The following is a 14272-nucleotide window of genomic DNA, read 5'->3' on the forward strand; positions in this document are numbered from 1 at the left end:
GAGGGAGAGGGAGTCGTCACGATGAGAAATAGGCGAACAGGTAAGGCCTATATACAATAATAGCAGTAGAGAGCCGCTGCCGCGTGATGGGTAATTCCGCTTTTAGCGGAACTCCTTCGTCTTTTTTTTCCGTTTTTCCCCCTGCGTCGTCGTCGGCGCATAATAAAAGTATCCGCGCTCTCGCGCGTGTACCTATAAATAGCAGCGTTTAAGGTGCCGCGCGCGAGAGGCCCGAGAGGGCATTCGGGCTTGTAAATTAGCTCGCGCGGGTGCATCCGTTAAAATCTCTCTCTCTCTCTCTCTCTCTCTCTCTCTCTCTCTCTCTCTCTCTCTCTCTCTCTCTCTCTCTCTTCCTCCTTCTCCTTCCTCTCGTTCGCTCTCACTCTGTGTGAATCACAGGTTCGATCGAAAGCGGTAAGCCTCGATCTTGTATCTAGCTCTATACATTGTATATGCACATCAGCTGCTCTCTGTGTAAAAAGAGTCGTAAAACGACGTTTCGCGGTCAGCGGAACGCGGCAGGAATTCCCTGCGCTTTTCCAGGGAAAACTCCGCCCTTTCTGTATACAATCGACTCTATACCGCACGCGATATACAAAGCCTAGGATTTTCCGCAGGGCAAAAACTGCGCAGTCCTGGGAAATACCGCGAATATGCGATCGGTGTAATAATATTAATTGCACCGCGGCTCTACACACACACACACACACACACACACACACACACACACCGCGCGACACTTGTTGGTTGTGTATAAGGACGAGTATACGGTCTGCTAAAGGCACAGGTGCTGTACCTGGAAGTCCTGCGATTAATCGATTCCAGGACCTCGCGGCGCTTTATACACCGGAGGGCTTTAGTCATCGCACCCACGCGAGCCCCTTATTGCGCTCACGACACGCGCCGCCGGGCTATCAGTCGATATACGTGTGAAATTTCGAAGGTTGTGACTTTCCTCGAATGCGTTCTACTATGTTGCGTCGTATTAACGGGATTAGTATAGTGGCTTGATAAAAGATTCGCGAAAAAAAAAAATAGAAGCTCGCCTCTTCTCTCTATTGTTGTCCAATTATCCCGAGTATGTGCGCGCAGCTCTATTTATACGAGGACAGCTGACGTGCCCGCGATGCGTACACACGTTCATTCTGTTCCGTCGCGTGCATGATGAATGGAGCTCATGACGTCACCTGCGCGAGCGCGAATCGTCGGGATTTTCAAAAAGTTAACTACCCGTCAGTATGTAACGTGAATTAATTTCCGGGGATCCACTCGCGTCGATGCCCATAAGTATCCCTCCCAAATATTTTTTCCTCAATCGGGTGATTGACTCCTTGAATAATTTCCCGGTCATCGCGTATAAAATTAGCGCGACGAGCTACGTGCCTGATATAACCCAAACACGTTCATAATTTAAGCCGATCGTCGACACATTCCGATAATTGTCCCAGCGCGAATACGTTTGTAGAGTGCAAGGCCGCCGGCGGCGCATTGATTGCCGCGAAAGAATTCCCGGAAAGTCTGTTGCACCGACGTAGGGGGGGGGGGCACCTGCGCCGTAGTTTAGTAGCGATAGAGTTATAGGGAAGGGGGACACGGCGGTTCTCGCGGATGATGATGAAAAAAACAGAGAAATAATAAAGGGGAATCCCCGATTCGACGCGGATATGTATTCGAAAAATAACACTACTTTGCTCTCTCGCGCAGCCGAGAGCTTTTTCTATATTCGAGTGAGAGTATAATATAGAGGATGGAGGGATAAGCAATTTTTTTTCGTGTTATGCAACGAAACGCCGGTGCGTTGAGGCTTTTATTATTGTCGAACGGGGAAAGTCGCGCGCGTTTCTGGACGTTTGCGAATTTCAACGAGCAATAATACAGGCCATTTTAAAAAAAAAATGCGACACGACGAGCGCAGAGTGTACATTCGATAAGCCCATAACGCCAAATTGGCAAGCCGTTAAGATCGCTAAAAATCAGCGTTAAATTACAGAACCAGTACCTACACGCGCACAGACTATGGCAAAAAGGAAGAAGCCTACCCACTGCACGTCCTCTGCGCCAAGTGTTGACCTTCTCTCTCTCTCTGGACCACCCAACAGCATAACCCTCGCGCGGAGCTGATGCCCGGGAATAATTAAAGCCGACACGGAGTAAAAGTATATGTGCACAGCCTTGGCGAGCATACCTGCGTGTAGTACATCCACACAGCCGCGATGCTGCGCTCGGATGAAGTAATCGAGATGAGGATGCGTGTATAGTACATTCGGGCGGAGGGACGTGCTATCGATACACGAGAGAGAGAGAGAGAGAGAGAGAGAGAGAGAGAAAGAGCTCGTACACCACATGAATCGCGCCGCGATCGTCGCGGTTTGTTTATACTCGTATACAGCGAAAAGTGTCTCCCTCTTGCGTAACGCGCGTCACATCGCTCCGGAATTCTCAAATCGCGAAGGAATTTAATCGCGGGCGCATAAAGTTTAAAAAATATTCCGCACTTACAAGCATTCTATACGCACAGATAAGATATAAAACTCTCTCGCGGAACTATAATCGACGAGGAGAGTTTATACAGCGATGCGAGAAAATACAGGCTCGAGCCGCTTCGTCAGTCGCCCCACCTTCCGTTATACCTACAACGTACGTATTCCGAGAAGCTCACCGCTCGCAAGCACGCAAGCTTCTCTCTCTCTCTCTCTCTCTCTCTCTGTCTTGAATGAAAGGCGTCGCGCGAGCTTGCAATTAAAGTGAGTCACGTGAATGAGTTATAGTAGAAGAAGCTCCCGGTTAACAATCAGCGGGAAGGAATAAGAGAGAGGGCATATATAGCACAACAAGGAGCAAGCGAGAGAGAGCGCGTTATACAGCAGCGCTTGGCGCGCCGAGCGCGAGAGGGCGGGAGAGAAAGAGAGAGAAAGAGAGAGAGAGAGAGAGAGAGAGAGAGAGAGAGAGAGAGTACACCAGCCGGTGTATATACACTCGGGGCCGATGCGTCCGAGCAAACAGTCGACACGCGGCACTCGCAGAGCGCGTTCCATCCACTCCACATACACAAACACACACACACATACACACAGACAGACAGACAGACAGAGTACACCCGTGTACCCGTTAAACGCTCGCATATATAAACCGGTCAATGCTGCATCACATCGTCTACAGTGAGATGCGTCCTCGGCAGTGTGTGTCCCATTAGAGTGCGATATCGCGATGTACCGGTACAGCAGCAGATCGGCGGTGCGCGAGGGAAAAAGATGAGCCGCGATAAGCTGCTGCAGCGCCGATAAGCATCAAGCAAAAGCGAGAGGCGGATCGGTTAAGATCGGCCGGCGATCGGCTATGGGCTGCAAGGAGTTGCAGCACGAGACTCGTCAACAGCAGCAGCAGCAGCAGCAGCAGCAGCAGATCCTGAGCTCGGCCGACTTGCCGCCGGTACCACTGCTAATCCTTCTGATCGTCCTGCACGTCCTGGCTAACGCTGCCGAATCGGCCCTCGTTGCGGTGCCGGAGAACGATATAGCGGCTAGTGTGCAGGACATCAGGTCCAGCATGGTCGAGGCTCTCGGACTGCGCAGGATACCGGATCCCAGTAAAGTGAGTACATATTGCACGTTTATACATACCGATTTTTTTTTTTTTTTTTTTTTTTACACGCTAGATTAATCGCTGACGCGCATACCTGACTAATGTACTCATCGTTGCGCGCGGCTTATCGATTCGCGGCGCTGTGATTACGATCGGGGGTGATAAATCGAAATTCGTCGCTTGTTTACTCGCGTGTAAAGCGCTGCCGATTTTCGTCATTGTTTCTCGGACGAAACGAGGAAATTCGCAGACGAGAGAGTGAAGCCCCACAGCCGGCGGCGGCGTTCGATCACCTATATACATCATCGATAACGACCCGCTGCACTGATTGCCTGTGCGGCCCGAAAAGCCTACACACCTGTGTGTATTATAATAAAAAAGCGCGCGCCGGGTCAGCTTATAACTCATTCGAAATACAAACATCGGCAAGGAGGAGGAGGAGGAGGAGGAGGAATCTTTATTGTCCATTAAAATTCCTTCTCTCTTTCTCTGCTCTTCCTATTATGTGGGAGGAGACTTTCATTCAAGATTCCTCTCGCGTATAACATCCGGCGACGGCTTCGCTAATCCGTATCTATAATGGCCATAACGCTCCGGTTCTATAACGTATCCGCGACCGTTTTTCAATCCCAATTCGCTCTCGTCGTTTCCGATAACGAGGCGCCTCTCTCCCCACTACACACACGCACACATACTATCGTCTCGAGCCTCTCTCTAGAAAGCTCGCCCATCAGCGGATTTCTCCATAATAGAATCCTCGCTCGCTGACAAAAAAAAAAAAAAAAATTCATCGGCTGCAGCGGCTAATGAATTCCAGCAGCACTCGAGCCATGCAGCCACACACACAAGCGGGGGAAAAAAAGCTCGACGATAATACACAGACATTCCGAGAACATAAAGCCCTGCACATGGCCATCCGACATGCGACATCGGTACACACAAACGCGCGCGCATTCCACTGGTCGCTCTCGGGAGGGAGAGAGAAAAAATTGTTGGCTTCAAACACACACACACACACACACACACACACACCGAGAGACCCGAGAGAGACTAGCGGTTGGTTCGTTGGCACCGCGGAAGGGCTGCAAGCCTGCGGATCTTGATAACGAAAACGCGTGTATATAAGAAGCCCTGCGCGAGCGCGCGAGCTTTCCTCCCCCTGTGCAGATAAATACGCGCCGCGGTCTTTTCAGCTCTCTTTTACTCTGTTCTTTGTGCCGTTTGGCGCACACGCGACTCTGCGGATTATTCCCTCGCTCTCTGCGACGTCTGCGCGTTTAAATACTTGTACGCCGCGTTTGTTTCGGATTATTCTCGGGGAAAAAGTGATCGATCGGCGCGGTGCAGGTGTGCCGTTAGATTTCGACGAGAGACGCATGTGTGTGTAATGTAAGGCACCGCTAGTCGAGATGACAAGAGCCGGGCTAAGATCGAAAGGAAATTAAGCGAAAAGCGTAACGAACACACCGCGGGGAGAGTGTGAGAGCGAGCGGGACACACACACATATATATATATGTGGATAGCAGCAACAGGTGTCGGTTCTTGCGCTGCCGCGCTCGAATATATGTACGGGCTTTTCGTGGATCATCGAGTAAGTATCGACGGACATGCCTCTTGTGTGCAATATTTCGCGATTTTACAGCTGCGAACGTCGCGCGCAAGCATAGTGACGCAAAAATGTTAAATAGCTTGTGAAATAGCGGTAAATTATTTTCTTACGAGCGCGTCGCGTGTCTCGCGTGAAAAATGAAAATCGACGAGCTCATCGTCGACGTAACGACTTTGTTATAAAAGTGAAATCATCCCGTCATATACCTCCTCCTTCGATTATTATTATATAGGCGAAAGTGGAAGAAAATTCAAATCTGCATTCCAGAGCGTCGCGAGCTGCATCTTTAACGATGTACACGTTATAATATAGGTAGAAGCGCCCCCGCGGCGACGGTCCGCAGTAAAAATCGGACCCAAAACACGCGCGAATATTTATGGGCCTCTCGTTCGATCCCAACGACGTCTTCATATTTGCAAACGCGTAGCTGTACGGAATACCAGAGAAAAATAAGACAGAAACGGAAGCCCTCGTCGTAGAACGAGTGAAAATAGGCCCGTTTAGTCGTGAGAACTCGACAATGCCAGAGAGCGAGGAAGAGCCTCCGCCGTGAATTTCAAAAGGGACACACACACGCAAACAGCGACAATAAGCGCCGCCGAGCAGCAAAGATCAGAGTATACTACAGCACACGTCTATGCGTCGAAAAGTCGTCTCTCTCTCTCCCCGCTATACACACGTGAATACTTCATTCGCAGTCGTCTCTTTTTATTATCAGCGCCCCGTTGTCGCGCGCTCCTTCTTCTGCTCCTTTTTTTTTTTTTCGTTCGCGCGCGATGCATTATGCGCCGCCGGAGAGAGCTGCAGACACACGCCGGACTGCATCAGTCACACAAGAGGCCGCTGCACTCGTTCTCTTTCTCTCTCTCTCTCTCTCTCTCTCTCTCTCTCTCTCTCCCGAGAGTCTGGCGTGTGTGTGTGTACGCGACTCGTTGCATAATTAAAGTACACACGGAGAGAGAGTTGGAAAGAGCATTCTTCCCTCTGTGCTCGCGGGCCGCGTTTGTGTCGGCGCGAGGAGAATTACTTACTCTCATAAGCACCTCTCGCCGGCGATTTTGTTATTATCACGTGGATTTTCGAGGCTCTCTATGTGGTACACACACACACTGCTCCGCATCGAAGAGAGAGAGAGAGATCGGCGGGAGTCGAGTCTGTGGAATGCCGTCGAGGAATGCCATCGGCGCTGGAGCATAGGATAATATCATTGCCGCGGCTTTTTGGAATTCGCTGCAGCGACTTTCACTGTATACACTGCAGTCTATAGTGTTATATATATATTATCACCGCGCTGCAGGTGGATCCACTTCGGAACGATGATTCACATGTGTATAGCGTCTCTGACTCACTCTCTCACGGCGCAGGTTAGATATTCGGGAAGCGCGAATGAAATCACGATCGATTTCTCTCTCTCTCTCTCTAAAGCTGTGTGTAGCTCTCCTCGAAGGCCTGTGTGTACCGGTGCGTGTAGCCTCGCGAGAACGACCTCAGTAGCTGCTGCACGAAACTGGAAATGGCTTTACACACACACACACACACACACACACCCTGCAGCACAGGCCGTTCACTCTCTCGGCTCTCTTGAGTGATCCTTATTTATCGATGACATTCGTCGTTGTAAAGCAGTCAGCGCGGTGGGATGATGCCATTAATTTGAAAGCGCGCTAGATTTACGAGGTGTATAAGGATTGTAACAGAATTTGGATCTCTCTCTCTCTCTCTATCATGCTGACGCAATAGGGATAGATCGTGGCTTTCGAATTTATGGATAGGAAGAGAAAAGCGCGTTGAGAATGATTAACAAAAGCTATATATTGAAATTCCAAGTGTCTCGCTTTAATCAACTCGTAATTGTAAAGGAGAGACTTTCTCCGGTCGTGCAATTAAATTTTTCGGATGAGCATCTCTCGCTCGCGTGAGTACACTGTTAAAACGCTCAAAGCCTCCCACAAACACAGACGCACATTAAAGATCTCATTAACCCATCGAGCGCACAGCGACGAGTGCGCGCTTCAAAGCAAACACGAAAAAAGTCCCGCGCGGATATATAATGGAATAAGGGGAGAAGAGAGAAAAAGCTCGAACGTGTAAGAGGAAGAAGAAGGCGAAGGGAAGAGGTAAATATGAGTAATGAGTCTTCGCGGATTACACGGAGCCGCGCGCACGCCGAAAGGTTATTTCTTCATCTGCGAGAGCGGGGCCGGTAATTGCTCGTATCTCGCGCATCAATAGCAAACATCTCTTACATACTCGGCGTGTATAACTCTTGGCGCATTATTATGCGGCGACAAAAGCTGCATTAGAATTTATTTGGGTCAAGCCTGTCTCTGGAAAACAAGGAGCTCCTTATGCTCCTCTCCGCGTATCCGAACAACACGTACACACGTGAATGGAAAGAAAGAAGCGTCTAGTCATCCTCGTCGGCGCCTCGGAACTTTCAAAAGCCTCCCACGCGAGTTTCACGATTTCCCAAACGACGGCTGGATATATTCTGGTATGTCGAAAAAACTACGATAACTGCATATAACGCTTAACTATTACATATACATACTCTTCCACGAAATTCTCGCAAGATTCACACCTCCAATTTCATAACGACGGCGGCGGCGCTTTTTTTCGAGGAATTTAGGCCAAGGTGCCGATAGTTTGCTTTAATCTCTCGGCAAGTCGAGAAGAGCCGCGGGATACGACGTCTAGTTCTTCGCACATATTCTCGCGGGCTTATCGAGCGCGAGATCCGCGCCTCGCTCGCGACGACGTGTGAACGTTATAATAACCGAGATAGAGCTGAACCCGCGCTTGATGATTCGCTTCCGCGGTCTGCTCTCTCTCTCTCTCTCTCTCTCTCTCTCTCTCTCTCTCTCTCTCTCTCTCTCTCTCTCTCTCTACGAATGAGATAGTGCTCGTGTGTACGTTTCTGGCTTATCGTTTTTATTTTATAGCTCCTCGTGTATTGTACGATCGATTCATGTGAAAGTTTGCGGTTGTGTGTGTTCGAAGATGAAAAAATCGATGACGTCAGCGGCCGTAGCTACTGACCGCCCGCAACTTTCACCGCGTGTATATATGCAGATGATAACGTGGACCGTTTTACAGAAGATTCCAAGCGAAGGGCGCAACGTCCTTCGTATCAATTATACACTTGCGGCGAAACTTTAAACGGAAAAGATCGCTAGAGATAGATACGTATATAATCCGGAAGTCGTGCGAATTGGCTGCTTCTCCACTGAGTCATCTATGCGCGCACGCACGTCGCGGCTAATAATAATGACCATACAGTACTACTCGTGCGCGTTGTGTAAACGGCGCTTATGTAGCCACTTCGCCGAATTGATTAGCTACCGCGCGCCGGCCCTTTATAATATACGCCTCGGCGTGATCGCTTAGCTTCGAAAAAGTGCATCAGACTCCTATCATTCTATAACGCGTTATTCTATTAGCTCCAAGAAAAATTTGCCGCGGCGATAATATCGAATTGAATTTTATTGATTGGCCGATCGCACAACCTGTTTTTATCGTATAGTTATATACGCCCCGCGCACCGGTTCCGAGTATATATCAAGTGAATGATGAACATTTCTGCGGAATAATGTGGGGCACGCGCGTATATAACGTGTTTTTATTTAAATCGCCGCGATGACGCGCTTCTTCTTTTCCACCTGTTTCGATTCCTCGTATAATAATTCGGAGGTGTATAAGCATAAATCGACGATTTTTCTCGGTTTTTCCAAACATCCGGGGATTATCCGGAGAAGCGAAATCGACGCGAACAATATCGATCACGGATTTAACTCTTCCATGTACACTATGTACAATACACACGCGGCCGATGCATAATACATCGAGCGATACATCCTGATCTTTCTTTTACATACGCGCCGTAGTGTAAAAAAAATACACTATACCATCGTATCGAATTAGCATTGCTAAGCAGCGTCTTACAAGACATTCCAAAAATCGAAGGGAAAAAAAACAAGAGCCGATGCAGGACGTACAGCGACTATCGTACATTATACAGCGGCAATAAACACATGTGCGCGCGCGCGGCGGCGTCAATCATCTCTCTGCGACCTGAATAAGCGCGTTGCTAAATCGTGTCGTATAAGCTCTCTCTCTCTCTCTCTCTCTCTCTTGTCGTCCAGTAGCGGGCGATTATGAATTAACGATGCGACTCGCAAAGTTTCGCACAAAAGCTCGAGACTGCAGAGAGTCGATAATACGAGGCGGAAAAACAAAAACGCTGGGTGACCTCTAATATACACACACACGTTGTTACATTGTCGCGGAGCTTTTCTCGGAGTCGAGTGTGTTATACACGTCGTGACGCTAAGAGTGCACTCGACCGGCAACTCGACAAAACCAGACGTCGAGAGATAACACACTTGAATATTCTACTACATACAGCTTTCCTTTGCTTATTATACACACATATAAGAATACGTACGTGGTGATAAGCCCCGTTTGAAAAGCGCGCGCGCTTTTGAAGAAAAGGGGCCTAATAACGAATGCTTGCGTTTTAAACGGCTTTAATTCGATTTCATATAGTTTAGGCGTATGTATGATACAGCGCGTTTAAATTGACGCCGACGCTCGGAACGATATTGTTATACGGGCTGAGCATCGTTGACTCGATTGCGCTTTTCCATCGACGCGAGATATTCCCTTTCATCTATATAATACATATCTCGATGATGCGGGCGTCTTTTATAATCGTGCGACGTATACACATTTCGCTTGAGAAAAAAGGAGTACAAGCACACACTCGACACTTCGTCACGACTCCCTCGCTCGTCCTATCACGGAATCCCTTTGACAGAGTCCTTTCTCGCCCCTCGCACTCAGACTCGGCTCCTTTGTCTTGGTCCTGTCTGTCGCCGCCGCCTCTCTCCTCTCGCCCCGACGTAATCACACACGGCAAACGCGTATAGTACAGCTTTTAATTTCCGAGCGCTCGCTTTTTTCTCGCGAGAAAAAAGAATCAAGAAGACATTAGTTCCGAATATGGGACACTCGCGAGCGAGCGAGTAAAAGCTCGGTACATAAGTGCAAAGTGCACGCGCGGCTAATGATCGGCAATTCATTTTTTCTCACTCTCTCATCACTTTCTGTTCCTCACAGGCGAACGTAAGTCAAGCCGAGTACGAGCGGGCGCACAGGGAGTACCTGACGAGGTTACGCCGCTCGGCCGAAGGAGACGCCCGGCAAAGGAGACTTTTTACAATGTACGCCACGGGTAAGTGGATTCTCCGCGCGCTATATAATTGCGTTTAACTCTCGCTTTGCTGCTCTCTGTACAGAGGCTCTTTCCTCCCATAGCTATATGTGCTGCAGAGGGAGAAATGGTACGCGAGAATCGCTATATACATACGTATACACATGCCGGAAAGAAGAGCGCGTCGGCGGCGAGAAAGCTCTCCGGGGCGATTTTAAAATCTATTTCTAGCTGACGAGTAAATGTCGGCGCGCGGTTGATTCACACGCGGCCGCGGAGCGATGCCTTGTATTCGGGGGGCATGTATCAGAGCGCGCAATCGTTCTCTCTCCCCGCATAACTCGGATTCTTCTCGATTCTGCAGTTACACCTCGCGGAATGCCAAACTATTATTGGCCGCCTCCAACGTAAACATTATATATCTTCAACTGATTCACTACTTCGCATCGAAATTCCACTTTTTGCCCGCGTGCGCGCGGCTATCTTTTTTTTTCTCTCATCCTCAATTTACACGACTTGGTCTATTAGAGAAGAGTTTCCGGCCGTCTCTATCGTAGGTGCGAAAATAAACGGGTACACCTCGCGAAAACTCGTAAAGCGCCGCGCGATAAGGAGAGAGAGACAGCGCGCGCGTATTTCGAGTGTTTGCGCGGTATTAACGCCCGTACGGAGAAAATGGGAGACGCTCTTGTTGATCTGGCCGCGCTTTTTCAGAGGAGGAGCCGCCCACGCTTGCGACCAGGCGAGACGAGCCTGTCAGACTGAACTTCCCACTGTCCATAGAGAATAAGGATAACGCTCTCGTCGAGTCGGCGACGTTGAGGCTACTGCTGGAGCACGAGGAGCCCGACGACGACGAGCTCGAGGTCAGGCTGTACAGGAGACGAAGAGGCTCGAGGCGACGACTCCTCACCAGGCAGCCGCTCAGACAATTGGCCAGCCGATTGCAGAGGCGATGGCTCGAGTTAGATATCAGCGAGGAGGTCGCCGCTGCTCTGGGCGGCAGCGAGGAGCTCCAGCTGACGCTTCAACTGATTAGACTGCAGGTGAGGATCGGATTCGTTTCTTGACTAAATTGAATATCTTATCTCCCTAACGAAGAGCGTCTTCTTCTCTCTTTGCCAGAAAGGAGTACCCTCGCGCAACGTTCGCGCCAGCTCGGCCGCGTTGAACATCCACGCCTTCTACCCGGACAACGACGACGAGATCTGGCCGCACGAGCGAACGAAGCGCTCGGCTCGAGAGCAGCAGCAACTGATGTCCCTTCATCGCGGCCGTCGCACCGAGTGCCGGGGCGAGTCAAAGAAGTGCTGCCGACACCACATGAGCGTCACCTTCAAGGACCTCGAGGGCTTCGACTTCATAATCCAGCCGAAGAACTTCGACGCCGGCTACTGCAAGGGTCGCTGTCCGCCCCGCTACAATCCGGCGCACCATCACGCGCTGCTCCAGAGCCTCATCTGGAAGGAGGACCGGAAGAAGGCGCCGCGGCCCTGCTGCGCTCCCAGTAAGCTCGCTGAGCTCGAGATCCTCTACTTCGACGAGAACGACGCAACGAAGCTCAAGGTCTCCAACTGGAAGGACATGCGCGTCCTCGAGTGCGCTTGCTCCTGAGCGCCCGGGACGTTTATACTGCGTTGCAGCGCACATATCACTTCCGTCCTCTTCTTTCTTCTTTCTTCAAATTCTCAGCTCCTTGTATGCTCGATAATTGAATGTCCTTTGGTTTCTTCTCTTCCCGCCGCCGACGACGATGACTGTAGTGCTCTTTCCCTCCTTCCTCTCCCCGTCCTCCTCCTCAGTGTGCGCCGTCGCCGCCGCCACCGCCGGTGTTTTTCAACTGTGATATTATTAACATATTTATTGTTTGCGCTATGATTTTTTTAATTAAGAGTTTCTATATACTGTACGCAATCATTGTATTATATGCTCCTCTACACCCCCACTCATCTGTTACGTTATTATTCTGTACATATTATTATACGTACTACTGCCCGTGAGTTCTGTATGATGTGTGCCTCCTATACTATTGTAATTTTAGACATTCGACTCATCTTCGACTCTTCAGTGACCAAGCCATACGCCCTTTTTGTACATTATTATCTCTCTCTCTCTCTCTCTCTCTCTCTCTCTCTCTCTCTCTCTCTCTCTCTCTCTCTCTCTCTCTCTCTCTCTCTATCTCTCTCTCTCTCTTTACTCATTCGCGATGTATAGACACTTGACATTCGTGTATGGACTTTTTTACACCGCGCTATTATTAGCTCGTAGCTCTATGTATGTGTATCTATAAATATATGTCAAGCTTGCATATACTATCATTATTATTATTACATATTAAATATACGTGTACGTCTATATTATAAACTATCATCATTATATTTAGTAATTTATTGAATCAAAGTGTAGATTGTACGATATTCATTGCGTGTGTGGGTATGCGTGTGCGCGTGTGTCGTATATTTTGTAAACGTGTCCGATGGAGCACACAGGATCGTTTTTTGTACAATAAAAAGTCACGTTTTTGCGCACGATTTGCCGAAAGACTTGAAGCCACGTGTGTCGACGATTTTTTATAACACGCGCATATTATCGAGATGTCAGCCATTCTTGAAATCCACAACAGACAGACGAATAAAAGATCCGAAAGCAAGATGCAAAAAAAATTTCCGTCTCAATTCTTCTTCATCCCACTACATCCGATACAACACAAGCTTCCTGAAGATTCGCGCGAGCCGCGTGTATTACATATAGCAGCGAGAGTTTGAAATTCCGCGCATGCGGCAATAATATAGACTCCTTTCCTCTGCGCTCCTCGTCAGGGCCAATTCCGGCGGCGCCGCGAGAATCGACAAAAGCCTGAAAAATCCCCCGCGACAAAGAGCCGCGATCGACGAGGAAGTGGACATAACTCTCTCCGTACAGCTGTTGTTCCCAAGCGCGTTGACCTCTGGCGCCTCTCTCTCTCTCTCTCTCTCTCTCTCTCTCTCTCTCTCTCTCTCTCTCTCTCTCTGCGTTGAATTAGCTGCTTATTGGAATTCCACGGACGTGATATCGGGAGTATAGAGCTCTGCAGCGACAGCGCTACGACGACGACCAGAGCGTTTTATATATAAATGCTGTTTGTTTAATCTGAGCCACCGCCGCCGCAGCCGTTGATGTGGAAATGCGGCTGTAACATGCTTCCGTGAACTGGGCCGAGGGAATCGTTGTCCGGGTGGCGTTGTATCGTCGATGCTTCCCCTTGTTTTCGACACGGCCGAAACGTGTGCTCGGCGACGACTGATGCACTTGTGCTCCTCTTCTTCTCTCTCCGTTATTGACTCTCGGGAAGCCGGTGTATGAAAAATAAACAGAACGGATGGCTTTAATTCCTTTTTTCTGTTGTTCTTCCTCCTTTTGACTATTATGAGTCGGCTGCGGGTTGGAGAGCGCGACACGACTTTTCGATTAAATTATATATAGATGAGAGAAAGTCGGAGGCTATTGTGTGTGCGCGACTAAGATTTCGAAGAACTTCTTTTCTAGTCGAAAGATATGCCTAGTTGACTTGTATGTTTCACGATGTTTTTAAAAATACATACTTTGAAAAATGATTGGTTGGAACGCAGCTTTCTTTTTGTAAGTCGACGAGTACAAGCGTAAATATAACAAATATTATATTATTGTATATAATTCGACTTAGAATTAGGGGCGTATTTGAGTTTGGGTTTCGTATACGACGACAATATCTCGCACCTTTATTGTATGATGAGCTCGACTTCCGCCGATGCAAATTATAAGAGGGACAGAGCGCTGATATTCACCCTCGCCGGTAGAGAAGTTTTGTACAAATGATTTATTAAAGAGTGTTTTTTTTTTAAAGAGAATG

The 14272-nt window shown here is 48.9% G+C and overlaps 1 protein-coding gene across 1 annotated transcript; it reads left to right on the forward strand.

The window, feature by feature from the left end:
* Window positions 1–2504: 2504 nt before the first annotated feature.
* LOC100122541 (bone morphogenetic protein 4) lies at window positions 2505–13067 on the forward strand. The gene is made up of 4 exons (XM_001606098.5): window positions 2505–3591; window positions 10311–10425; window positions 11119–11450; window positions 11530–13067. Exons 1-4 carry the CDS (start codon window positions 3337–3339, stop codon window positions 12016–12018), a joined length of 1191 nt encoding a protein of 396 aa, XP_001606148.4. The 5' UTR covers window positions 2505–3336; the 3' UTR covers window positions 12019–13067.
* The last annotated feature ends 1205 nt before the right edge of the window (window positions 13068–14272 follow it).

This window comes from Nasonia vitripennis, chromosome 5 (assembly GCF_009193385.2).
Source record: "Nasonia vitripennis strain AsymCx chromosome 5, Nvit_psr_1.1, whole genome shotgun sequence".
NCBI lineage: Eukaryota > Metazoa > Arthropoda > Insecta > Hymenoptera > Pteromalidae > Nasonia > Nasonia vitripennis.